Here is a 27,570-nt window from a genome sequence, read left to right as displayed (position 1 = left end):
AAAAGAAGAAAATCAATACCTCTGCCAAAAGCCTCAACCATGCATCCATGCAAGGTAACATCCAAGGTAATAATCAAGCCACACTTCACACTAAAAGAAGTAAGAAGTGTAGCGGATGCTTTGAAAAGGGACACTTGATTATATCATGTCCCTATATTAAAAATAGCTTGATTATTAACAAGGATGATAAACTTTGTTTTAGATGCTCAAAGAAGGGACACTTAATTAGGTCTTGTCCCCATTTAAAACAAAAGGCATAGTGTTAGAAAAGAAAATATTCACTAACCATGTAGCAAGCAAGAAACAAGGAAAGAAGAAATCGTCAAGACTTGAAGATCGCCTTTGCTACATATGCCGAAAGAAGGGACATCAATGCAAGGATTGTCCCATTGGTAACTATCCCACTCCTAGCTTGTCAATTAATTCTCATGTAACTAGGCAACCCAAAATTGTAACTTGTTCTAGAAAGGTAATGAGTTTACCTAGTGCTAACACAAAGGACATTTGGGTTCCTAGATCTTTGTTGACTAACCTTGATGGACCCATCAAGCGATGGGTACCAAAATATGCTTGACAAGCTTTGCAGGAGAAGGAGATGATATGAAGCTTTGGGGTGCTTGAGAGAGTCAATTCAATTCTTATTAACTCAAGCTATCAATCTTCAATGATCTATATGTTGGGGACTTGTCCTTAAATGCTATGAATTAAGAACAAGGCAACACAGAAATTGTTAAACGTTAAAGTCCTTCGTCCTTCGAAGCATTATCTCCCTTGGGATATAATGAGTTTCGGACGAAGGTTATGAAGGACATACCTTCATAAGCACAACAAATAATGAAGAAGGATTCTTATAAAGTATGAACACTAAATATTATTATTAATTCATTTCTATTTTATTATTATGGAAAAAATAGAAATGATAACGAATTACAAATGTACCTTCGGCTTGAAAGAAGACAAAAGTACAAGCGTGACACAAAAGCAAATGCCAAGTCAGCGTGAACAGTACGGGAGCACTGTTCATCTATTTATAGGCACGGGACGCAGCCCAAGTAAAATTACACCCATGCCCTTTACATTTGCTAATAACTCTATAGTAATCCATCGAGGTCTAAATAGCCTTTTCATCTTTAAGTCGGTTTCCTTTTCTGCTATCATGCCGAAACTCCCCTGCGCATAGCGTCGGCTCTGCTCCATCCTTCGTATCCCTTGTGCTTCTTCACACTGTGGTTTTGACCCAAGTCCGAAGGATCTAAGTCCGAAGTTACCTGCTCATGTATTATACTCCAGAAACATTGTTAAATCATGTTTTTGAGGACCTTCGGAAGCCGAAGGCCCCCAACAGTAGCCCCTCGCAATATTAATTTGTTAGAATGATAAATTCAGATTGCGATACGGACGAAGGCCCTAAGCCGAAGGTCCGAAAAAACACCTTCCCTTTGCTAGAATAGCAACATTCAATTACAAGCGGGGCTGTAACACCTACTTTGTAAATAGAGTCTAAGCAGAGAAATTGTATTCCGTATACATCTATGAGTTATCTATGTTTCTCATTTCATGTGAACACCATAATTAAACAAATAAATAATTAACAAAAGACACTCAAATAAATCATGCATCATGCTGGATATTGTTTTTGTGTGTGCATTTCGTGATAAGGAATATAGTAACAAGTCAAAAGTGGAATTCAAAACTTAAAAGAGATTCTAAAATTTAAGAAGAGAAGCAAACAAATATTATGTGATATAAAAGTATAAATAATATATATCTCCAAATGGAAACTTATCATGACACAATATAAAATAAGAGTGAATTGGCCACAAGGTTGAAATTAATTTGGAAATTTGAATTTGAATTGGAAAAAGAAGGAAAGAAAAATAAAAAAGGAAAAAGAGAAAGAAGTAAAACCCTAATTGGGCCACCGGGTGCCAATTCGGCCCAAAACGCCTCTCCAACCACGCGGCCCATCACCTCACACGCGCGCTGGGGTCTGGCTCGGTGGCTCCATCTCACAGCGCCACTTACACGTGGGGTCCATTCGTCAGTCCTCTCCCACCTTCAACCGATCGCGTGTCGCTCGCCTACCCGCGCGAGAAGCTCGCCGCTGGGACCGGGCCTGCTCTGAGCGACAGACTCGTTCGCCGCGCGATCTTCTCGGACGCCCGGATATAAACGCGGCCGCCGTTTTCCCAGTCCATGCGATCCGAAGATCGGCACTGCTCTGCCGCGAACACAGTTAGGAGAGAGAGAGGAAGCAGCTTCCCCGCCGGTGGAATCCGCCAGCGCCGGGAGTCTGCACTCGTGGTATGGTTGTGGGTGTTCGCGGGCCTCTGTTGAGATCGTCCGTGCCCTCGTTGTGCTCGATTGTGGACTTGGGCGCTTCGAATTGCTCACCGGACGTCGAGCGCCCTCACCAAATCACTGAGCGCCGCGAGCAGCCGCGTTCTCGCCTTATCTCTCGGTATGGCCCTCTCCACTAGCCTCGCGTTGTCTCTAGCATCGTGTATCGCGGTTCAGATCATAACTTCAGGGGCGGGAGCGCGTAGTCGATTTTTCCGGCCATGGTGTCCGCCGCGGGCTCGAGCGCGCTGCCGCGCTCTCCCGTCGGGGTTAGGGCGAAGTCCTCTGCACCGTCGGATCCGTGGGCGACAGTTCGGATTAGATGTAAGCCAAATCCCTAGCGCCCTGAATCTTGGACAGTTAGATCGTGATCTCACACGTTAGATTAGATCACGTCACGTTAAACTCGGAGCCATCGTATCTAGATCGGGCGGTCCAGATTAAAGAATACCCGTTTGCGCAGGCAGTTTTGTTAAAGAGCCCCCTGGTAAATAGAAAATCAATCCGCAGTCCCTGCGCAGGGCGGATTGTCTCTTAGAAAATCTTATCCCGAGCACCCTAGGTTTCTCTGTTATAGTGCGCCCAGTCCAGAGCTGTTTTAATTTGATTAAATGAATTGGAAATTTGATTTTTAAGATGAAAAAAAACCCTATAACTTGTGAAATTCATAGAAAACTCATATGAACTCCAAATTAACCCATTACAGTTTATAAAATTTTGTAATTTTATTATCTACCACTTAGAGCCTCTGTTTTGTCATGAAAACAATATTAAAATTTATTTCCCACTTAATCCTATTTTAAGCACATAAATCCTTTGAAAATTCATAACTTAAAATCTATAACCCCAAAAATTATGATTCCTATTCCTAGGATTTTATTTTAATATGTAGAATATTATTATGTATGTTGTTTACATGTTTGGTGTGATGTTAATTTTTTCCTATATATTGTGCTTGTTTGTATTGTAGCGAGTAGAAGAGCCCGTTGCTGAGGATCCTGGTGAGCAGCAGATTGAAGTAGCTGAGCAGGAGCTCATTGAAGGCAAGTTGTGCCCTTGACCACTTTTTACCCAATAATGTTCTTTAATATCACTTATTCATGCATAGGTTAATTTTGATGGGACCCGATAGGTCACCCTAGATTGTTTATCTCATTACCTTGTTTACCCCCGAATCACTTGGGTAGTTTGCTATTGCTTTACATGGTTTTGGGATAATCATTTATTATATCTATGTTCCAATTATTTTTGTTATTCTATTTATGTTCATGTCAAGTTCATTAATGTTAATTGGAACATAGAGCTTAACTTGAGAAACATGTGCCACCATAAGGGATTAATGGGACGCCCTTGGCTGACTAATTAGGAAAGCTAGTGGAAGACTACCTTACCCGAAAGGGGCAAGGACAGTAGGGGAGTTGCATGCAAGGAGGTTCTCGGGTTGATTTAGCTGCGATGGCAGTCAGACGGGGGATTCTTGCAAGTGCTCTTCCCATAAACTGTAGCGGGTTTTCGGAAGCTAGTGGAACTTTGTAAAGGCCTCGTAGTGTTGCCCTGCCTCGCCTCCTAGGTATAGGTGTATGGGAGTCACGACCCCTTGGCAGATGGGTAACATGACTTGTGGGTAAAGGGTACAACCTCTGCAGAGTGTAAAACTGGTATACTAGCCGAGCTCACGGTCATGAGCAGCTCAGGACTCTCTGATGATTAAATTATGGAACTTAAATTCAATTTTGTCATTTGCATATGCATGGGTTTATTATTAATTTTGTTCAATTACTTTACTTAAGGTTTGGTATTTACTTACACTTAGTAACTGCTAATAAAATTTTGACCAACTACTTAAAAGCAATGCTCAGCTCTAACCTCTATCATTGATTAGCCTTACACATCACATGAACTCCCACCTTTGTGAGTTCATGTCCACTGGTTCCCCATAACTTGTTGAGCTATGATCATGTGTGAGCTCACCCTTGCTGTCTCACACCCCCCCCACAGGAGAAGAACAGGTGGTTCAGGAGGAGCCATAAGGCAAGGAGTTTGATCTGATCTAGGTGGCGTTTCTCAGTTGACATTGGCGTCGACGATCCTTAGTTCGTTTTATGTTTATCCTTTTATTTTGTAATAAGTCTTCCGCTATGTAATAAGTACTTTGATGTTTTATGACATTTATCTCTATACACTCTGTTATTATATATGTTGTCTTCTTGGCGCATGTATGAGATGCACCTAGCTTTGTTCCTTAAAGCCGGGTGTGACAGAAGTGGTATCAGAGGAAATGTTGACTGTAGGATGAAACCTAGATAGAAATGGACAACCCTTACCTACTTACCTTACTCTAATTCATTCTATGCTTATCTTATCTTGATCCTGTCTCACCTTTTGCTATCATACTCTGATTACTCTTACCTTATCTACTCTAAGACAAGATGGATTTCACACCTTGGAATCCTACAACTATGAACTTTTTAAGAGATAGGAGACCTAAGACAAAATTAAAACTATTTTCTCTATTTAAAAATGTTGGTTGATTGTTCTGATGATAAATGCTTGATTTGCTTCTTTGATTGATTGAAACATTATAGTTGGGCATATTAGCATGTACCACCATAAGGTAATGAATTAGCTTTAGTAGGCAACACACTTAGCTAATGAATCCCCCAAAGTAACATAATTCGTAATCACCTGCCTTGTCTACAATTCTTCCTTTCTTACCCTGTGTTTCTAACCCAGATGTACTACCCCTATAGTGTTAGAAGAGAGCACTATAGACGTGATCCTTGGTATGTCATAGTTAAGAAAGACAAAGGCAGTATATACACTGTGCTAAGGGAACCGTAGAACTCACCAGTTCCAAAGAAGAAAGATTTGAAGTTGAAATTGCGGTAACTACCACCATCAGATTAGCGGCATTCTTAGTAGATGGGAAGTTTGTTGGTGTCAACATCCGTGTGGTTAGAGATTTTTCGGATGTATTCCCAGGAATGCCACCAGATAGGGAAGTTGAGTTTGTCATTAATCTCTTACCTAAGACTGCACCTAATTCTAAACGGCCATACATGATGTCCGTAGAAGAACTAAAGGAACTTAAGAAGCAATTAATGGAATTACAAGAGGCTAGGTACATTTGTCTGAATTCTTCACCTTGTGGAGCGCCGATTCTAATTGTACAGAAGAAAGATGGATCACAAGGGATGTGCGTGGATTATAGGACCCTTAACGATGTCACTGTGAAGAACAAGTGTCCATTACCCCGCATTGAGGATTTATTTAATCAGATGAGAGGTGCAAGGGTATTCTCGAAAATTGATCTCCGATCGGATTACTATCAAATGAAGATTAGGCCATCGGATATTCCCAAGACGGATTTTTCGACCCGATATGGTTTATATGAGTTCATCGTTATGTCATTTGGACTAACTAATGCACCAGCTACTTTATGGATCAGAAGAATAAGGTGTTCATGATCGAGACAGATTCGTCGTGGTTTTCATCGACGATATTTTTATTTTATTCCAAGAGTGATAGTGATCATGAGGAACATCTGAAATTGGTGCTACAGAAGCTACGAGATAACCAGCTATATGCCAAGTTCAGCAAGTGCGAATTTTGGATTGGCGAGGTGCCATTTCTTGGTCATATTATTTCTAATGGAGGAATATCAGTGGATCCTGCTAAGGTTAAGGAGATAATGGAGTGGAGAGTACCCACTACAGTTACTGAGATTCGAAGTTTCTTGGGACTAGCAGGATATTATCGGAGATTTATTGAAGGATTTTCTAAGATTGCTAAACCTATGACTTCGCTTTTGGAGAAAGGAAGAGCATTTAAGTGGGACGAGAAGTGCCAAGACAGCTTTGATCAATTGAAGAAAAGATTGATGTCGCCACCAGTATTGGTTATGCCAGACCTACAGAAAGGATTTGATATCTATTGTGATGCATGTGGCCAAGGCTTGGGATGTGTGCTCATGCAAGAAGGACATGTGATCGCCTATGCTTCTCGTCAGTTACGGAGACATGAATTGAACTACCCCACTCATGACTTGGAATTGGCAGCCGTTGTGCATGCGCTTAAGATTTGGAGACATTACATTATGGGAACCAAGTGCCAAGTATATACGGATCATAAGAGTTTGAAGTATATATTCACTCAGAAGGATCTCAACCTTAGGCAACGCCGTTAGTTGGAGCTTATTAAGGATTATGATTTGGAGATTCACTATCACCTGGGCAAGGCAAATTTGGTTGCAGATGCCTTGAGTTGCAAGGAGCATGTTCATTCAGCTATTGTTGCCCAGCTACCTGATGAGATTGTTGAGGATTTCAGGAGACTTAACCTGGGGATAGTTGCTCACACTGAAGGAGTTACTATTGATGTGGAACCTACCTTGGAGCAAGAAATCCGCAAAGGTCAAATTGGTGATGCCAAAATACAAGAGATTAAGGATCTAATTACTGAAGGTCGAGGTCCGGAATTCATGGAAGATGAGCAAGGCACTGTATGGTTCAAGGACAGGATGTGTGTTCCTGATATTGAAAGCCTTCGAGAGACTATATTGAAGGAGGCCCATGACTCGGATTATTCTATTCATCCTGGTAGTACCAAGATGTATCAGGATTTGAAGCGGAAATATTGGTGGTATGGATTGAAGAGAGATGTAGCTGCACATGTGGCTATGCGCGATGTGTGTCAAAGAGTTAAGGCTGAACACCAGAGGCCAGCTGGACTATTGCACCCACTGAAGATACCCGAGTGGAAGTGGGAAGAGATTGGTATGGATTTCATTACTGGGTTGCCTCGCACCCATAAAGGATATGATGCTATATGGGTGATTGTGGATAGATTGACTAAAGTCTCATCTAGCAGAGTTATATATGGCTCGGATTGTGTGTTTACATGGAGTACCAAAGAAGATCGTGTATGATCGAGGTTCACAGTTTACCTCAAGATTTTGGAGAAGCTTTCATGAGAACATGAGCACGAAGTTGAATTTCAGTACAGCTTATCACCCTCAGACTGATGGACAGACTGAAAGGACTAATCAAGTTCTGGAGGATATGTTGAGAGCTTGTGCCCTTCAGCATGGAGGAAGTTGGGATATGTTGGGGACTTGTTCTCAAATGCTATGAGTTAAGAACAAGGCAACACAGAAAATGTTAATCGGTAAAGTCCTTCGTCCTTCGAAGCATTATTTCCATTAGGATATAATAATTTTCGGACGAAGGTTATGAAGGACGTACCTTCATAAATATAGCATACGATGACAAAGAATAAATCATAAGGAATATGAAGGATAACATAGACAATTATATATTATTATCAACTTATTTTTTTGCATTATTATTATGAAGAAACAGAAATGACATCGAATTACAAATGTACTTACAGCTTGGAAGAAGATGAAAGTACAGGTGTGACACAAAAGAAGATGCCAAATCAGCGTGAACAGTACGGGGATACTGTTCACCTATTTATAGGCACGGGACACAGCCCATACAAAATTACATTCATGCCCTTTACATTTGGTAATAATTCTATAGTAATCCACCGAGGTCTGAATGGCCTTTTCATCTTTAAGTCGGTTTCATTTTCTGCTACCACGCCGAAGCTTTCCCGCTCACATCTTCGGCGCTGTATCAACCTTCGTATTATTTTGGGCTTCTCCTACTGTGATACCGACTCGAGTCCGAAGATACCTGTTCACACATTATACTCCAGAAATACTGTTAAATCATGTTTTTGAGGACCTTCGTAAGCCAAAGGCCCCCAACAGTAGCCCCTCGCAATATTAATTTGTTAAAATAATAAATTTAGATTGCGACATGGACGAAGGCTTTAAGCCGAAGGTCCGAAAAAACACCTTCCCTTTGCTAGAATAGCAACATTCACTGACAGGCGGGGTCTTTCAATTTTCAACGCACTAGGCGTATAAATAAGAGCATACCGCAAGCTCATTTGGCACGCTCTCTTGCCATCTGCTCTCGCTCACTCAATTTTTAGCTCTTGCGCACCAAGATTTGCTTAGCTTTTTAAGTTTTGAAGCTTCGGCATTTGAAAACAGTTTTTTAGTGTTTCCGAAGATGTCTGAAGATAAGAAGGCTGCTGCCGAGATGAAGCTGAGTCTCTCTGAAGAGAAGAATCTGGGGTTTCTTATAGCAATGTCGAAGACCAATACAGAAAAAATCACCAAAGAGATTTTAGAAGGTTTGTCTGAAGATACTGATGACAGCGACAGTTATGATGTGGATAGTGGTGGTGAAGACTCCGAAGATCGCCCTTGGCGACCAAGCCATGCGGTTTTCGGCAAATCAAGTATCAAAGAAAATCATCTTGTCAACATGAGAGGAAGGTATTTCCGGGACTTGTCCGTTGTGAGGGCCGACGAAGGAGAAAAGACTTTTCCGAGCCCTGAAGAAAATGAAGTCGTAGTGTACCGAAGCTTTTTGAAAGCTGGACTTAGATTTCCCCTGAGCAACTTTGTCGTAGAGGTGCTGAAAATATTCGAAGTCTATCTTCACCAACTTACCCCCGAAGCAATCATAAGGCTGAATATCTTCGTGTGGGTCGTGAGAAGCCAAGGTCTGGGACCTGATGCGAAAAGTTTCTGCAATATACACGAATTATCATACGAGACAAAACCTTGGGGTAAGGAACAGTATCACAATAATTTTGGCTGCTACAGTTTCGTTTCTCGGTCTGGGTCAAGTTGTCCCGTGCCAACCTTTCGGAAGAGATGGCCCGGCGACTGGATGACAGAATGGTTTTATGTGAAGAATGACCTGAAAGTACAAGAAGATATCAAAGGTATAATTATGCGCCCCATTTGGCAAAGCTTCGGCCTACGGAGGCCGAAGGTTGAAATGAATGAAGCCGCCGAAGAATGCCAGAGAGCCTTCGGTGTTATTTGTTCTTTTATTGGAACGAGAGATTTAGTACAAGAGCATATTGCCTTCAGAGTATGGCCGCTTGCGGAAAAATGGGAAATGCCGCAAGAAACCATAAAGGAGGCTGACGAAGGTGGACTTATCAGGCTGAAGTATACTTTCAAGTTCGGAGATAAATTCGTTGAGCCAGATGATGACTGGCTAAAAAGCATTGAAAATTTAAGTGATGAACTGCTTGGGGCTTACTCAAAGGCCGAAGATACTGCATTGTCAGCAGCCTTCGGAGGCCGAAAAAAGAAAAGACTGAACCGGGTGTTTGACGCAATCGGGTTCGTCTACCCTGACTATCGTTATCCCATTCGAGGGCAGAAAAGAAAAAACACAACCTCTGCGAAAGAAGAAGCTGCAACTTCTCCTAGTGAGCCAGCACCGAAAAGAAAAAGGATAAAAGTCCTCACACATCGGCCACGCTATATTGAACCAGCCTCGGTGCCTGAGTTCGCCGGAGAGACCTCTTCGGCCACCGAAGCTGAAAAGCCAATCAAGCCAACCTTGCTGCCAGAAGTCGCAGAAATGGCTGAAGCGCCAACAAAAACAGAATTAGAAGAACCAAAGATTTTGTTATCAGAAACCAAAGAGATGGCCGAAGCGCCAACGTCAGAAAAAATGGAAGAAGCAAAAGGATCAGCTGAAGGATCAAAAATATCAGAAGTTTTAAGTCCTTCAGCAAATGTTGAGACAACAAAAATCCAAAAGGGGCCAGCGGTGACTCCGAAAAGAAAGAGAATGGTCAATGTGTTAGATGTTCTGGAAACAATTAAGTCTTCAAGCACAACTCCGAAGAAGACTATTGCAACTTCCGAAGCGAAAACTGAAATTTCTGATACTAAGGCTCTAGAGCAAGAAACTGAAGCTGAAGCTGAGCCCTCAGAGCCCACGAAAGTAAAATCCTTGGAAACCGAGGAAGAAAGAATAACGGAGCCAATTCTTGTTGAAGAAATCAGTGCTATTGCCCCCGAAGCATCCCCCAAAGTCCTTGATTATATTGTTCGTCATGCTTCGGGAAAAAATTATCAGAAAAAGAAAAGCAAGAGGCCCAACTTTATGCCCAAAAACTGAAGTATCCAAAGGGGGCATTAATATTCAACGGCAGTGGAGAAGAAGACTTTTTGTATTGTCTCCCTGACAGCAAGGAGATTTCTGTCTGTCGGGAGATGAGCAAGAGCTTCGGATTCCCAACACTAGAAGACGGGCTCTCGGTGCTGTCGAAAAACGAACTGGCCGACAGCCTGGCATACAATAGCTTAAAGGTGCAAGAAATGATATCTTTGTATTTTTTCTTGAGACCAAAATTTTTCGTTTGCTTAAATCTATTGATGCACACACATTTTTCTTTGCAGGGCCTTATACTTAGCAATGCCCTCAGGGCCCAAAAAGATGCCGAAGACGAAGGGTGCGCTTTAGCCCTGAGCAACCTTCGTTCCGAAGTAATTGAACTGAGGAACGAAGGTCTCGAAAAAGATAAAATATTACATTCATTGATAAATAGAATAAAAGAAGACGAAGCTACTTTTAAAGGTCAAGCTGAGGCTCAGAAGCGTGAAATTGAAGATCTTCGAAAACAACTGGCCAGAGCCAAAGAGGAACGCATACTTGAAGAAACGAAGCGAGAACTTAGCGACCAATGGGCAAATCATTTAGAGGGAACTGTTGAAGAGCTTCGTTCGTCCAAGAAAAGATGTTATAACAAATCTATGGAGTGTGTTAAGAAGTTGAAAGCTAGCTTCGCCAGCGTCGGCGCATTCTCGAGCGAAGAAAACTTTACAAGAGGCAACCCCGAAGGTCCCATCGAATGGATTACTCACGAAGCTGAGGCCTTCGAGGAAATTTTAAATAGCCGCGGAGACATATGTGCTTTCTCGGGTGCCAGGGGAATTGCCACCATTTTGGAGAAAAAGGGCTGCGAGCATGTAAAGATTTTAGCGCAATCCGAAGCTACCTTGTCCTTCGAAGATGCAAGAGATCCTTCAGCCGAAGCTAGCATGGTTGGTGGAAAATTTTTCACCGATGTCTGGGATAATGGTGGCCGAGAAATGGCCCGAGAAATTATCCAAAAAAGCGAAAAGGGTATTCACGATGCTAGAGAAGTAGCTGAGGCTGCTGAAAAAAGCGCAGAGCCCGAAAGGCAAATAGGTATTAACTAATGGTTTTTATTGTGTTGTAATTTTTGGTTTTAAACTTTGTTCACAATTTGTAATAGCAATGTAGCCGTATCCTATCCTCCTTCAGATCCTACTAAAGCGTCTCCGGGCCCTCACCCGAAAGGAGATGACGAAATTAAAAAGATGGCTGAAGCTATCATGGATGAAGTTGTTGATCGGCTTCTGAACGAAGCTGCGGAAGTTGTTCTGAGAGAAGATTAAGTACTATTGTAAAAACTTCTGAAATATAACATGTGTAACATCTTGTAGCCCTAAATATAATATACCTGTTTTTATTGTTCAATTCTTTACGATGCATGAAATTTTACATACGTACCGTTTTTGAGTCGTTGACGAAAAAACACCTTCCCTTCTTTTCATGCTTCGTGAAGAAGAATTTTTATTTATCACAACAATATCCGTAGTGCTCTGATGAATAATATCCAAGCTTCGTGAAGATATTTTCCGAAGCTACACTTCCGAAGATCAATAGTGTATCTGCTTACGACTTAACATGATTTTCTCCTTTTTAAAAACATTCTTCTGAAGATCAATATTGTGTCCCCTTCTTGTGCCATATGCAGCATGATGTATGATGCTTATGCTATGCGAAATGATGTAATGATGTTATGCTATGTAAGATGGTATTTATCCCGAAGACACACGCACATCCCTGCGATAAAACACATAATTTTTTTGAATCAGCGTTAACTTTTTGCTATAAGCCTCCCTTAGGAGCTTCTTCGCCTTTTACTTCAGCGGAATCAGCGTTTATTTTTCGCTGTAAGCCTCCCTTAGGAGCTTCTTCGCCTTTTACTTTCAGCGGTATTCGCGTTGACTTTTCGCGCTTCGCCTTTTACTTTAGGCGGTATCAGCGTTGACTTTTCGCTGTAAGCTCTGCATTCCCTTTGGAACGACTTTGGAGCAGAAAACTTACACTGCGCTCCCTTTGGAACGGCTTTTTATGACTTCAGCAAACTTACTCTGCGTTCCTTAGAACGACTTTTTGTTGCTTCGAAGAATTTTTGATAATTCGAAGGTCCTCCTTGTTATCGCAAATCTTTAAGCTTTAACAACTTAAGCCTGTGAAGAAAATATATTTTCCTTGTGGCAAACAACGAAACTATTACATGAAATTTGAAAAATGTCCTTTATTACACAGAAAATAAAACTGAATGAAAAAGACTAATATCAAGGTAGGATATTTGTCAATAGATGTGCTTCGACTCTGGCACAGTGCTGTTGACTGTGCGAGCTTCGGACTGTTCTCTGAAGTCCCTTTGGTGTGGAGCATATTGGCTCCCTTCTGGCTGTTAGCCTTGTTGCAGCGGAGGTGGAGGCGGAGGCTGTTGCCAGGAAGCTTGAGGTTGACTCGCCGAAGCAACAGAAACTGCAGGGTGGTTGCCTACATATTCTGGGATGTAAGGCGAATGATATGAAGCAGTGTGCATGACCTGCTTCGGCTGAGCCTGTTGTGCCGCAGCTTCGGCTATTTCCTTTTGCTTCTGGATGGTAACATGGCACATCCTGGTGGTATGGCCCTTGTTCTCACCACAGAACAAGCAAAAAATTCTTCTTGGTTGATCTCCAAATCTTCCACCGAAGCCCCTGGCGCCTCTGCCTCTTGGAGCTGGTGGTCGGAAGGAGCCTTGCTGTTGCCCCGAAGCTTGTGAGGAGCACTGTGGCCTTTGCTGCTGGCTCCCCTTATCATCATTTTGAGCAGAGTTATGGATTGACCTAACGTGCCTCGGATAGAATCTTCCTCCGAAGCCCCTGGTCATTTCAGAAAACCTGAAAGCCTCCTCCCTTCTTTGACGAAAATCATTATCGGCCCGAATATACTCGTCCATCTTCTGGAGCAGCTTCTCCAAAGTTTGAGGAGGCTTCCTAGCAAAGTACTGAGCTGAAGGTCCTGGCCGAAGCCCCTTGATCATGGCCTCAATGACAATTTCGTTGGGCACTGTTGGTGCCTGTGCCCTCAAACGCAAGAATCTCCGGACGTACGCCTGAAGGTATTCTTCGTGATCCTGGGTGCACTGGAATAGAGCTTGAGCAGTGACCGGCTTCGTCTGAAACCCTTGGAAGCTGGTTAACAACAAGTCCTTCAGCTTTTGCCATGAAGTGATCGTTCCTGGTCGAAGGGAGGAATACCAGGTTTGAGCAACACTCCTGACAGCCATAACAAAAGATTTGGCCATGACTGCAGCATTGCCACCATACGAAGATACTGTTGCTTCGTAGCTCATCAAAAACTGCTTCGGGTCTGAGTGGCCATCAAATATGGGAAGCTGAGGCGGCTTGTAGGACGGAGGCCAAGGTGTAGCCTGCAGCTCAGCGGACAGAGGAGAAGCATCATCAAAAACAAAATTCCCATGATGGAAATTGTCATACCAGTCATCTTCGTTGAGGAAACCCTCCTGATGAAGGTCTTGGTGCTGAGGCCTTCGGTGTTGCTCATCCTGAGTGAGATGACGAACTTCTTCAGAGGCTTCATCTATCTGCCTTTGCAGTTCAGCTAGCCTGGCCATCTTTTCCTTCTTCCTCTGCACCTGTTGATGAAGCATCTCCATGTCTCTGATTTCTTGGTCTATCTCATCCTCTGGCGGTGTCGGGCTAACAGCCTTCCTTTTCTGGCTTCGGGCCTCCCGAAGGGAGACAGTCTCCTGATTATGGTCCAGCGGTTGCAGAGCTGCAGCCCTAGTTGCTGAAGCTTTCTTCGGCGCCATAGCGAAGGTTTATGATCGCCGAAGGTGTTCAAAAACTCAAAGAGTGGAAGTGAGTTCACCGGAGGTGGGCGCCAATGTTGGGGACTTGTTCTCAAATGCTATGAGTTAAGAACAAGGCAACACAAAAAATGTTAATCGGTAAAGTCCTTCGTCCTTCGAAGCATTATTTCCATTAGGATATAATAATTTTCGGACGAAGGTTATGAAGGACGTACCTTCATAAATATAGCATACGATGACGAAGAATAAATCATAAGGAATATGAAGGATAACATAGACAATTATATATTATTATCAACTTATTTTTTTACATTATTATTATGAAGAAACAGAAATGACATCGAATTACAAATGTACTTACAGTTTGGAAGGAGATGAAAGTACAGGTGCGACACAAAAGCAGATGCCAAATCAGCGTGAACAGTACGGGGATACTGTTCACCTATTTATAGGCATGGGACACAGCCCATACAAAATTACATTCATGCCCTTTACATTTGGTAATAATTCTATAGTAATCCACCGAGGTCTGAATGGCCTTTTCATCTTTAAGTCGGTTTCATTTTCTGCTACCACGCCGAAGCTTTCCCGCTCACATCTTCGGCGTTGTATCAACCTTCGTATTATTTTGGGCTTCTCCTACTGTGATACCGACTCGAGTCCGAAGATACCTGTTCACACATTATACTCCAGAAATACTGTTAAATCATGTTTTTGAGGACCTTCGTAAGCCGAAGGCCCCCAACAGGATAAAAGTCTACCTTATGCTGAGTTCTCATATAATAATAGCTATCAGGCCAGTCTGAATATGTCACCATTTGAAGCTCTATATGGCAGGAAATGCATGACTCCTTTGTATTGGGATCAAACTGGAGAAAGACAGTTCTTTGGGCCTGAACTGATTCAAGAAGCAGAAGAACAAGTCCGTATAATTCGAGAGAATTTGAGGGTAGCTCAAACCAGGCAAAAGAGCTATGCTGATAATAGAAGGAGGCCACTGGAATTTGAGGAAGGAGATTATGTGTACCTCAAGGTGTCACCACTTCGTGGAATGAGGAGATTTAAAGTCAAGGGCAAATTGTCCACACGCTATATTGGACCATTCTTGATCTTTAGGCGAGTTGGGGAGATGGCATACCAACTCGAGTTACCTGCTAATCTATCTGATGTGCACAATGTATTTCATGTGTCTCAACTTAAGAAGTGTCTCCGTATCCCTGAGGATCAGTTACCAATGGAAGAGCTCAGTGTTCAGGGTGATTTGACTTATACGGAGTATCCGATCAAGATTCTTGACACATTGACTCGAGTTACAAGGAATAAGGTGATAAAGATGTGTAAAGTGCAATAGAGTCACCATGGCGAAGATGAAGCAACATGGGAAAGAGAAGAAGAGCTTCGCATAGATTTTCCCCATCTTTTCCCTCGTTCTTCCTAAATCTCGAGGACGAGATTATTTTTAAGGGGGTAGGATTTGTAACACCTACTTTGTAAATAGAGTCTAAGCAGAGAAATTGTATTCCGTATACATCTATGAGTTATCTATGTTTCTCATTTCATGTGAACACCACAATTAAACAAATAAATAATTAACAAAAGACACTCAAATAAATCATGCATCATGCTGGATATTGTTTTTGTGTGTGCATTTCGTGATAAGGAATATAGTAACAAGTCAAAAGTGGAATTCAAAACTTAAAAGAGATTCTAAAATTTAAGAAGAGAAGCAAACAAATATTATGTGATATAAAAGTATAAATAATATATATCTCCAAATGGAAACTTATCATGACACAATATAAAATAAGAGTGAATTGGCCACAAGGTTGAAATTAATTTGGAAATTTGAATTTGAATTGGAAAAAGAAGGAAAGAAAAATAAAAAAGGAAAAAGAGAAAGAAGTAAAACCCTAATTGGGCCACCGGGTGCCAATTCGGCCCAAAACGCCTCTCCAACCGCGCGGCCCATCACCTCACACGCACGCTGGGGTCTGGCTCGGTGGCTCCATCTCACAGCGCCACTTACACGTGGGGTCCATTCGTCAGTCCTCTCCCACCTTCAACCGATCGCGCGTCGCTCGCCTACCCGCGCGAGAAGCTCGCCGCTGGGACCAGGCCTGCTCTGAGCGACGGACTCGTTCGTCGCGCGATCTTCTCGGACGCCCGGATATAAACGCGGCCGCCGTTTTCCCAATCCATGCGATCCGAAGATCGGCACCGCTCTGCCGCGAACACAGTTAGGAGAGAGAGAGGAAGCAGCTTCGCCGCCGGTGGAATCCGCCAGCGCCGGGAATCTGCACTCGTGGTATGGTTGTGGGTTTTTGCGGGCCTCTGTTGAGATCGTCCGTGCCCTCATTGTGCTCGATTGTGGACTTGGGCGCTTCGAATTGCTCACCGGACGTCGAGCGCCCTCACCAAATCACTGAGCGCCGCGAGCAGCCGCGTTCTCGCCTTATCTCTCGGTATGGCCCTCTCCACTAGCCTCGCGTTGTCTCTAGCATCGTGTATCGCGGTTCAGATCATAACTTCAGGGGCGGGAGCGCGTAGTCGATTTTTCTGGCCATGGCGTCCGCCGCGGGCTCGAGCGCGCCGCCGCGCTCTCCCGTCGGGGTTGGCGCGAAGTCCTCTGCACCGTCGGATCCGTGGGCGACGGTTCGGATTAGATGTAAGCCAAATCCCTAGCGCCCAGAATCTTGGACCGTTAGATCGTGATCTCACGCGTTAGATTAGATCACGTCACGTTAAACTCGGAGCCATCGGATCTAGATCGGGCGGTCCAGATTAAAGGATACCCGTTCGCGCAGGCAGTTTTGTTAAAGAGCCCCCTGGTAAACAGAAAATCAATCCGCAGTCCCTGCGCAGGGTGGATTGTCTCTTAGAAAATCTTATCCCGAGCACCCTAGGTTTCTCTGTTATAGTGCGCCCAGTCCAGAGCTGTTTTAATTTGATTAAATGAATTGGAAATTTGATTTTTAAGATGAAAATAAACCCTATAACTTGTGAAATTCATAGAAAACTCATATGAACTCCAAATTAACCCAATACAGTTTATAAAATTTTGTAATTTTATTATCTACCACTTAGAGCCTCTGTTTTGTCATGAAAACAATATTAAAATTTATTTCCCACTTAATCCTATTTTAAGCACATAAAACCTTTGAAAATTCGTAACTTATAATCTATAACCCCAAAAATTATGATTCATGTTCCTAGGATTTTATTTTAATATGTAGATTATTACTGTGTATGTTGTTTACATGTTTGGTGTGATGTTAATTTTTTCCTATATATTGTGCTTGTTTGTATTGTGGCGAGTAGAAGAGCTCGTTGCTGAGGATCCTGGTGAGCAGCAGATTGAAGTAGCTGAGCAGGAGCTCATTGAAGGCAAGTTGTGCCCTTAACCACGTTTTACCCAATAATGTTCTTTAATATCACTTATTCATGCATAGGTTAATTTTGATGGGACCCGATAGGTCACCCTAGATTATTTATCTCATTACCTTGTTTACCCCCGAATCACTTGGGTAGTTTGCTATTGCTTTACATGGTTTTGGGATAATCATTTATTATATCTATGTTCCAATTATTTTTGTTATTCTATTTATGTTCATTTCAAGTTCATCAATGTTAATTGGAACATAGAGCTTAACTTGAGAAACACGTGCCACCACAAGGGATTAATGGGACGCCCTTGGCTGACTAATTAGGAAAGCTAGTGGAAGACTACCTTACTTGAAAGGGGCAAGGGCAGTAGGGGAGTTGCATGCAAGGAGGTTCTCGGGTTGATTTAGCTGCGATGGCGGTCAGACGGGGGATTCTTGCAAGTGCTCTTTCCATAAACTGTAGCGGGTTTTCGGAAGCTAATGGAACTTTGTAAAGGCCTCGTAGTGTTGCCCTGCCTCGCCTCCTAGGTAGAGGTGTATGGGAGTCGTGACCCCTTGGCAGATGGGTAACATGACTTGTGGGTAAAGGGTACAACCTCTGCAGAGTATAAAACTGGTATACTAGCCAAGCTCATGGTCATGAGCAGCTCAGGACTCTCTAATGATTAAATTATGGAACTTAAATTCAATTTTGTCATTTGCATATGCATGAGTTTATTATTAATTTTGTTCAATTACTTTACTTAAGGTTTGGTATTTACTTACACTTAGTAACTACTAATAAAATTTTGACCAACTACTTAAAAGCAATGCTCAGCTCTAACCCTTATCATTGATTAGCCTTACACATCACATGAACTCCCACCTTTGTGAGTTCATGTCCACTAGTTCCCCACAACTTGTTGAGCTATGATCATGTGTGAGCTCACCCTTGCTGTCTCACACCCCCACAGGAGAAGAACAGGTGGTTCAGGAGGAGCCACAAGGCGAGGAGTTTGATCTGATCTAGATGGCGTTTCTCAGTTGACATTGGCGCCGACGATCCTTAGTTCGTTTTATGTTTATCCTTTTATTTTGTAATAAGTCTTCCGCTATGTAATAAGTACTCTGATGTTTTATGACATTTATCTCTATACACTTTGTTATTATATATGTTGTCTTCTTGGCGCATGTATGAGATGCACCTAGCTTTGTTCCTTAAAGCCGGGTGTGACAGGGGCCCTCCCACTTGCAACGCACTAGGCGTATAAATAAGAGCACACCACGAGCTCATTTGGCACGCTTTTTGCCATCTGCTCTGCCTGCTCAATTTTTAGCTCTTGCCTACAAACGCTTTGCCTGGCTTTTTAGATTTTTTAGCTTCGGCCTTAAGAGCACATTTTCAACATTTTCGAAGAGATGTCTCAGGATAAGAAAGTTGTTGTTGAAACGAAGCTGAGCCTTTCTGAGGAGAAGAATCTTGGCTTCCTTGAATCAATAGCAAAGACAAATACAGAGAAGATCACTATAGAGATTTTAGAAGGTTTATCTGAAGACACCGGTGATAGTGACAGTTATGATGTGGAAAGCGGTGGCGAAGACTCCGAAGATCGACCCTAGCGACCAAGTCATACAGTTTTCGGAAAATCAACTATTAAACAGAGTCATCTCGACAATATGAGGGGAAGATATTTTCGAGATGTGTCTATCGTGTGGGCTGACAACAGAGACAGGACTTCTCCTGCTCCCGAAGAGAATGAAGTCGTGATCTTCCGAAGCTTCTTCAAGGCTGGGCTTCGGTTCCCCCTAAGCAATTTTGTGGTTGAAGTTTTAAAATATATCAGGTTTACCTTCATCAAATTACTCCCGAAGCAATCATTAGAATGGGAATCTTCGTCTGGGCCGTGAGAAGCCAGGGCTTAGAGCCAAATGCAAAAAGTTTCTGCAGTATGCACAAACTGTTATATGAGACGAAACCCTGGGGCAAAGAGCAATACCATAACAATTTTGGCTGCTATAGCTTCGTCGCCCGCTCTGGCTCAAGCTGCCCCGTGCCAACCTTCCGGAAAAGATGGCCTGGGGACTAGATGAAGGAATGGTTTTACGTGAAAAACGATTTAAAGGCACGAGAAGACATTAAAGATATTATCATGCGTCCTATCTGGCAACGCTTCGGCCTTCGGAAACCGAAGGTGGAAATTGATGAAGCAGCCGAAGAATGCCAAAAAGCCTTTGGCATAGTTTGCTCTTTCATCGGGACAAGAGATTTAGTACAGGAGCACATAGCCTTCAAAGTGTGGCCACTTGTAGAGAAATGGGAAATGCCAAAGGAAACTATCAGCAAGTCTGACGAAGGTGGGCTGGTTTGGTTGAAATACACCTTCAGATATGAAGGTAAGTTTGTTGAGCCAGATGATGATTGGCTGAAATGTATCGAAGCTACAAGCGATGAACTGCTTGGGCCATATTCAATGGCAGAAGATAACGCATTATCTGCGGCCTTCGAAGGCCGGAAGAAGAAGAGGCTGAATAGAGTTTTCGATGCTATTGGGTTTATGTACCCTGATTACCGCTACCCGTCGCGGGGGCAGAAGAGAAAGAGTGCCGTTTCCAGGAAGGATGCTGCTCCAGCTGCTCCAAGCGAGCCTGCGCCGAAGAGGAAAAAGGTGAAGGTCCTTACTCACCGGCCGCGATATATTGAACCGGCTGAAGTGCCCGACTTTGGCGGCGAGACCTCTTCGGCTACTACAGCTGAAGAATCTGCCCTCACACAGAGGAATGAAGAACCGGCTACAATGCCGAAGGCATCAACAGCCAAATCAGGTGAGCCAAAGGCCATTAGTATTGAAGAGGCAGAGGTCGAAAAGACAAAAATATTAGAAGTTATAAGCCCTTCGGCAGAGGTGACAGTGCCAAAGGTGCAAATGGATCTTACAACGACCCCCAAGAGGAAAAGAATGGTCAACGTACTAGATGTATTAGAAAAAATAAAGACTTCAAGCTCTACTCCAGGGAAAACAGCCGAAGCTTCAAAAACGCGAATTGAAACAAAACAGACTGAAGCTGAAGCTACACAAAGTCATGCCGAGACCGAAGCTGGGCCTTCAGAGCCCGCCAAGGAGAAATCCTTGGAAATCGGAGAAGAAAAAGCGGAAAAGGAATCTGCAGAACAAATTCTGTCTGAAAACTGCCATTCCTATTCCCGAAGCATCTTCCGAAGCTCTTGATTATATTGTACGACATGCTTCGGGAAAAAGGTTATCTCCAGAAGAAAAGCGAGAAACTCAATATTATGCCCAGAGACTGAAATATCCAAAAGGGGCATTGATATTCAACGGCAGCAGAGAAGAAGACTTCTTGTATTGTCTCCCAGACAGCAAGGAGATCTCTGTCTATCGGGAGATGGGCAGAAGCTTCGGATTCCCGATGCTAGAAGACGGGCTCTCAGTGCTATCAAAAGATGAATTGGCCGACAGCTTAGCATACAACAGCTTAAAGGTGAGGGAATAAGATTTTTGTACTTAAAAACAAAATTTTTTTCCATTTGCTTATACTTAATACCGCACTCCTTTTGGAGGGCCTTATTCTTAACACTGACCATAAAGGATTAACACGGGCGGACTGTCCACCCAAGCAGGTTGAACGGTCCACCACCTAGAAGTTAGTATTGTCCAAGCTCAACCCTCGGATAGTCCGTAGTACAAACCTAAAAAAACAAACAAAATCCATAAATATCGCAAGTAATTCAGCAGACCCTCGCATGCAAACAAACAATATCCATAAATACCGCAGATCTCAAAATCCCTTCAAAACAACCCATTAATTATGTGCATGCATATCCGAGAATAGAAATTGTGGATGTGCCCACGTGCGTAACGCGCCAGCCTACGTGTGCTCGAGCTGTAGATGCCTGACCGCGTGGGAGATGCTCGACTCGGGTCTCCTGCGTTTTATTAGAAGCCCTAAGCTCACAATATCCCATATATATATATACTGTTTTTATATATTACACCTGAGTGCATTTAATATAGAGAATGCACCCAGGCCGAACCTACGTGCCTGTAAAGCCCAAAATTTGGTAGGAAAAAAATATATCATGAAATAATAAAAAAAGAGATAAAAAAAATATATACAATAAGTGTGGTAAGAATTTTTTTAAGACCTTTGAAATCTATTAGGATTATTCCTCCTCATATTCAAATAATAATATTAAATTAGTAAGTAACTGATAAATTGATAAAGTGAAGGGATTCTTATATAAATTATCCCTTGTTGAAGCTGATAAATATTATATAAGGATAAATATTAGAGCATCAATTAATCGAGGTTATGCAATTGAAAATATTTTTTTCTCAAAATAATTATATGGAGCAACATATCCAAAAGTATTTACTTATGTAGGATAATAAACAAATAAATAAATAATAAATAAATATATACTTTGCATTATGTTGGATTTTTGTGCTGTGCATTTAACTGTAAAGTTGAATTTCCAAAACCATGGTTGAATTTGAACTTGAAATCAAATTTGAAAAAAAACTAGAGAACAAAACTGAAATTTAAAAGAAAAGAAATGGAAAAAACTCACCTGTAGCCGGTACATGGGCCGAAACCATACCTGGCGGCCCAAGTATTTCCCACTGCGCAGCTCATGCACCAACGCTTATGGCGTTACTGCCTCCGCCATGTGGGCCCGCTCGGCCAGGGATCGGAACGTCCGTGTGATCTGAAGCTGAGACTGATGTGTGGGCCACCTCCGTCAGCTTCATCTTCTCAACCGGATCGCGCGACAATCGCGGCTGAGACCACCGCTCCGCGCGGACTCCCCATCTGGCACGCTTCCTCCACGGATTTCGCCAACGGAAAAAAAACCGAAGCCGCTTTGACCACCATGGCCAAACGATAGCTGGCGGATGGGGCCCACTACCAACCCCTTCCCCCACGTTCATCAGCTTCGCCCGCCATGCCGAGGAACGCGGCCAGCGCGATTCCTCCGCCACGAATTCGCGGGCGTGGATTGACTCGGCCTCCCGCCCGGACTGAGTATAAGTAGCTCGCGCAGGTGCTCCCTTCCCTCTCCCTTCTCTATCACCAATTTCTTGTCACCACCAGACACCGCCGCGATGCGTAGGTCGCCGCCGCCGTGGACCCGCACCTTCAGCGACGCTCTGGAGTTCGCAAGGGTCCGGATCTACTCGTTGGGGTTCGTGGGTCGCGTATGAGGAAGGAATTGGGCAAACGTGCCCAGGGGCTCTAGTGAATTCCTCGCCGTCGAAGCACTTCCGCCGTGCGCCGCGGGCAGGACGGAACTTCGTTCAATCTCCGGTAAGACCCCCCCAGCGTACTCGCCATCAATTTCTTATCGCGTAGATCGTCTCAGATTAGGGGATTGGTGCTCTTCTGCGCGGATTCTGTACCTCGCCGGCGGGAGCCGCCGCGCGGGCTACGGGCGCCGCCGTGCTCAGCCAGCAGGGTAGGAGAAGACCTCCTGGCCGTTGGATCGGTTAGGGGCGTCTAGGATTAGATCGGGATGGCGGTAGGATATTGACCGCAGATCCGAGAAGCAACGGTTTAGATTAGATTATGTATACCCCTTCGTCCACATAGAATCTCGGTCGTGGATCACGTGATCGACGGTTCTGGATGAGCACTGTTTCATTGAATCGACGAAGTTGATCGTGGCCCTTGATTTCTAATCCTGCGGCGGGGGATCCACCGTAACCCTTCGTCGTGGCACTTTCGCAAAAGAGACCCCGTAGTTTTATAGATTGAACCCGCCGTCCACCCGTGACATTGGATTGGGTCTCAGATTTCTTGCGCAAAAGTCCCTGTGGTTTCCTGTTTTAGTGCGCCCAGTCCAAGGAGTTAAGAAATCAGATAAAAGATTTTAGAAAATGATTTTAAATGCAAAAATAAAGGCTAGAATTTGTTTAATTCATAAGAAATTCATATGATGTCCAAATCAATCCATTCCAATTCCCATAATTTTGTAATAATATTTTCTATCAACTAGTGTCTCTGATTTAACATGAAACCCATATTAGAATAGATCACTCAATTAATTTTGTATCAAATACATAAAATCTTCATAGATCCGTAACGCCTTTGTTTTAATTCCGAATTGACTCGTTCTAGTTGCGCTAGCTTCGTATAAATATCTACTACACAATAGCAGCATTTATTATATGATATTCCATCCTTTTATTATCGGGTTAATCCATGTCTATTGGATTAACTTATTTAATATTAATATATAATATTTTAATTTTATGGTTATAATTTAACTAGATAATCTTTAAATAATGACTTAGATTAAAGTTGAGTTAATTATTTATATAATAAATTCTCAAATGATTTATACTAACCAATTTATAATATAGTTAATGTCTTAATCACATAAATCTTCTATAAAATCATAACTCCTTAATCGTAGTTCCGATCTTAGTGGTTCTTGTTTCTACAATCTGCGTAGAATAATATTATACAATTTATTCTTATGTTTGGTGTGATGTTAATTTTGCCTATACACTGTTTGTCTGTATTGCTACGTTTAGCAGTGAGGTTACGAGTCACCTGAAGAGCAAGTTGGTACCTGGAATCTCAAGTCCCAGGCAAGTTGTGCCCTTGATCACTTATTTTTACCCACTCATGTTCTAATTAATCATAATGATCTGCATAGGTTAATTTTGATGGGACCCAATAGGTTACCCTAGTTTGATTATCTTTATACCTTGTTTACCACTGAACTTTTTGGGTAGTACTTGCTAGTGCTTTATGTGGTTTTGGGTATGAAGATACATTATTCATGATCACACTTTTATTATCTGTTTATTATCATTGTTCATGATAAGATCATTATGTTAATTGGAACATGGAGCGACCACCCGGGAAAATAGTGCTACCACAAGGGTATAATGGGACGCCCTTGGCTGATTAATTAGGAAAGCTAGTGGAGGACTACCTTACCCGAAAGGGGCAAGGGCAGTAGGGGAGTGGTTAGTGTAGGGAGGCCCTCGGGAGGATTTTGCTGCGATGGCGGTCCTGCAAGGGATTCCTGCATTGGAGCTTCCTATAAACTGTAGCGGGTTTTCTGAAGCTAGTGGAACTTTGTAAAGGCCTCGTAGTGTTACCCTGCCTCGCCTCCTCGGTAGAGGTGTATGGGAAGTCGCGATCCCTTGGCAGATGGGTAACATGACTTGTGGGTAAAGATGCGCAACCTCTGCAGAGTGTAAAACTGGTATACTAGCCGTGCTCACGGTCAAGAGCAGCTCGGACCCTCACATGATTAAATTATGGAACTTAAACTCAATTTGTCATATGCATTGCATCGCAGGTGATGTTGTTACTTTTGTTCTACTACTTAATTGGGTTGGTATTTACTTATACTTAGTAATTGCTAATAAAATTTTGACCAACTTTAAAAGCAATGCTCAGCTTCAACCATCCTCTTTGGTAAGCCTTACACTTCACGTGAGCTCCCGCCTTTGGCGAGTTCATGCACATTATTCCCCACAACTTATTGAGCGATGAACGTATGTGAGCTCACTCTTGCTGTCTCACACCCCCCCCCACAGGTCAAGAACAGGTACCACAGGATGAGGCGCTTGGAGGATGCTGTGATGTGTTCGTGAGTGGTCTAGGCCGTCGTCTCCCAGTCAACTTTGGGTTGCTGGACCGTTGTCTCTTTATGATGTAATTACTTATTTATTTTGTATAGAACTCCTATTATATAGTAAAGATGTGACATTCGATCCTGTGCCATGATTCATCATATGTGTGAGACTTGGTCCCAGCACACCTGGTGATTATGTTCGCGCCCGGGCTTTGGACCCCTAAAACCTGGGTGTGACAGCGCCCAGGTGCATATGGTCTGAGCCAACCGCTCCACCCAGCCGAACCGACGACTGCCCCCTCCACTACTGCGCCTTTTCACTTCCCCGCCCCGATTGCGCCTTTTCACTTCCCCGGCCCTCCGCGAACGGCTCAACTTCTTCTCTTCCCTGGCGACGTAGCCCTCGTCGTAGCCGTTGTGCGCTCGCCCGCTCTCGTCTTCGTCCATCCCGCACGCTCCCGCCCCCGCCCCCTCCACACTTCTCCGCGAACGGATCCTCCGCGAACGGCTCCCGTTAGAATCGTTTGCGCGCCGGAGTCGTAGACCGCGAACGGCGACGTAGCCCGCGCCGGAGTCGTCTGCGCGTGCGCCCGCCGTGTAAGCGCATCCGCTCCTTCTCCCGTTTCTCTGTCCCCAATTTTTGGATTTGTTTTGTTATCTTCGGTAATAGACTGGTAAACCCCATTTTTTCCCCAAGTGTTGCAACTAGTATTATTCGTTTATTGGAATTATTAATTGTTGTATTTTATGCGGATACATTTCATTTTGAATAAGCAGTTTGTGTTCTAGATTATCAACTCAGATGTTTCCAATTTTTTTGCATATGCAGTGTACCTTTTGTTGCAACTGGTCCATCACATAAGTTGCAAATGTATAATTTTTACTTTCAACCCACATACATCATTCCCGTCTTTTATAACTGTGCTCGTATACAACTAGTTATTTGTTTAAATTCACTATTGCAACTGTCCCAATAGTAATTATTTTAGCAGTCTTGTTGCAACTGGCTTATGGCGCATGTGACAATTCTGTCCCAGTACTAATGTGTGTGTGCAACATTAGTGTGTATTGCAACTATTTTTTGTTCCTATTTGTACTGTGTGTTTTAGTTTGTTGATTAGCAATTTTTGGTTATGAGATATGTACCATGTGTTTGTGCCCTCATGTTTTTTTCATTCCCATTTTTCAGTGTTTTTTATAATATATGGATCAAGAACAGAATGTCACAGGCCAGCAAGGCGCTCATACTGTCCGCCGCTCTCCTCGTGTACAAAACAAGAGAAAACAATTAGATAAAAATGAATTGAAGGAAAGGAGGAAGAGGTTAAGGTTGAAAGTCCCTCCTATACAAGATGCCGAAAGTGATGATGAACAAGACCCAGAGTTTGTTCCTGCTAGCGATGGTTCTGGCGACGACAATGTTGGTATTGTTGGTGGCGATGAGAATAAGGGTATAACTAAGACACGAGCTATACGATGCTCACCTGGGAAGTTTATAAAGCTTGTGAATGCTCTATCTGATGAATTGAAAAGTGAAGTAGTTGCCAAGGGGTTTGGCGGCCTGCTGAGATTCAAGTCGCACTTATTGTCTAGAAAGTTGCTCAGCTGGCTGATGCGGAAGCTTAACCCGGAAACAATGAAATTAGAGATTGGTGGTGGAAAAGAGATTCCAATCACTGAGCACAGTGTTTGGTGTGTTTTGTAGTTACCAAACGTTGGCAGTGATCCGCCCCCATGTCTGATGCAGATGCTCGTGCCTTACGGGACGAGCTGGGGGAGCAAATTTGTGGCAACTCTTATAGACGCATATCTGGTATCAATATATCTGTTATCACTGATAGACTGCAGAAGAAGATTCTCACTGGGGAGCTGGGCCTGAGAGCCTTTTTCATGGCAGCATTTTAGTGTCTACTATTCTCCAACACTGACACTCGCATCAGGATTGATGATGTAAAGTATACTCAGGACATCCAGAACATGGGCAACAAGAACTGGTGCAAAGCGGTAGTTGACAGGCTCAGCATAGCTGCTCGTCTTTATAGAAAGGATTTTGCGGAGAAAGGCATTAACGCACCCATCAGTGGATGCGGGATCTTCGTAGCTGTAAGCTCAACACACACATTCAATTTTTGCCCTTGCAACTTACTCTTCCAATTACACAAGTAGTAATTGTTTTATATTTACTGTTACAACTGTCATATGTTACAAGTTGCAATTTGATTTATTTTTTTGATTTTTTTATGATAGTTTAGTTCACACATTCACATGTATTTTGTAATTTATGTTGTACATAAAGTAGCAATAATTTTAGTATTTTCTATTGCAACTGGCTTATTGCACCTGTGCCAATTTGGTTTACTTTTTTCATTATATGAATTCAACCTAAAATACCCATGTGTCTTTTACCTAATGTTAAAAACATGCAGATGCTTTATGTCGACA

The 27,570-nt window shown here is 43.0% G+C and overlaps 1 protein-coding gene across 1 annotated transcript in view; it reads left to right on the top strand.

The window, feature by feature from the left end:
• LOC103644648 (uncharacterized) overlaps positions 1-16,817 on the top strand; it is a 37,666-nt gene extending 20,849 nt beyond the window's left edge. Inside the window, exon 2 of the mRNA XM_020541624.1 lies at positions 16,686-16,817. Within this exon, the coding sequence (XP_020397213.1) occupies positions 16,686-16,817 (132 nt within the window). The remainder of the gene's footprint in view (positions 1-16,685) is intronic.
• Positions 16,818-27,570: the final 10,753 nt, after the last annotated feature.

Source organism: Zea mays, chromosome 1 (genome assembly GCF_902167145.1).
Source record: "Zea mays cultivar B73 chromosome 1, Zm-B73-REFERENCE-NAM-5.0, whole genome shotgun sequence".
Classification (NCBI taxonomy): Eukaryota; Viridiplantae; Streptophyta; class Magnoliopsida; order Poales; family Poaceae; genus Zea; species Zea mays.
This window is presented reverse-complemented; position numbering and strand designations above follow the sequence as displayed.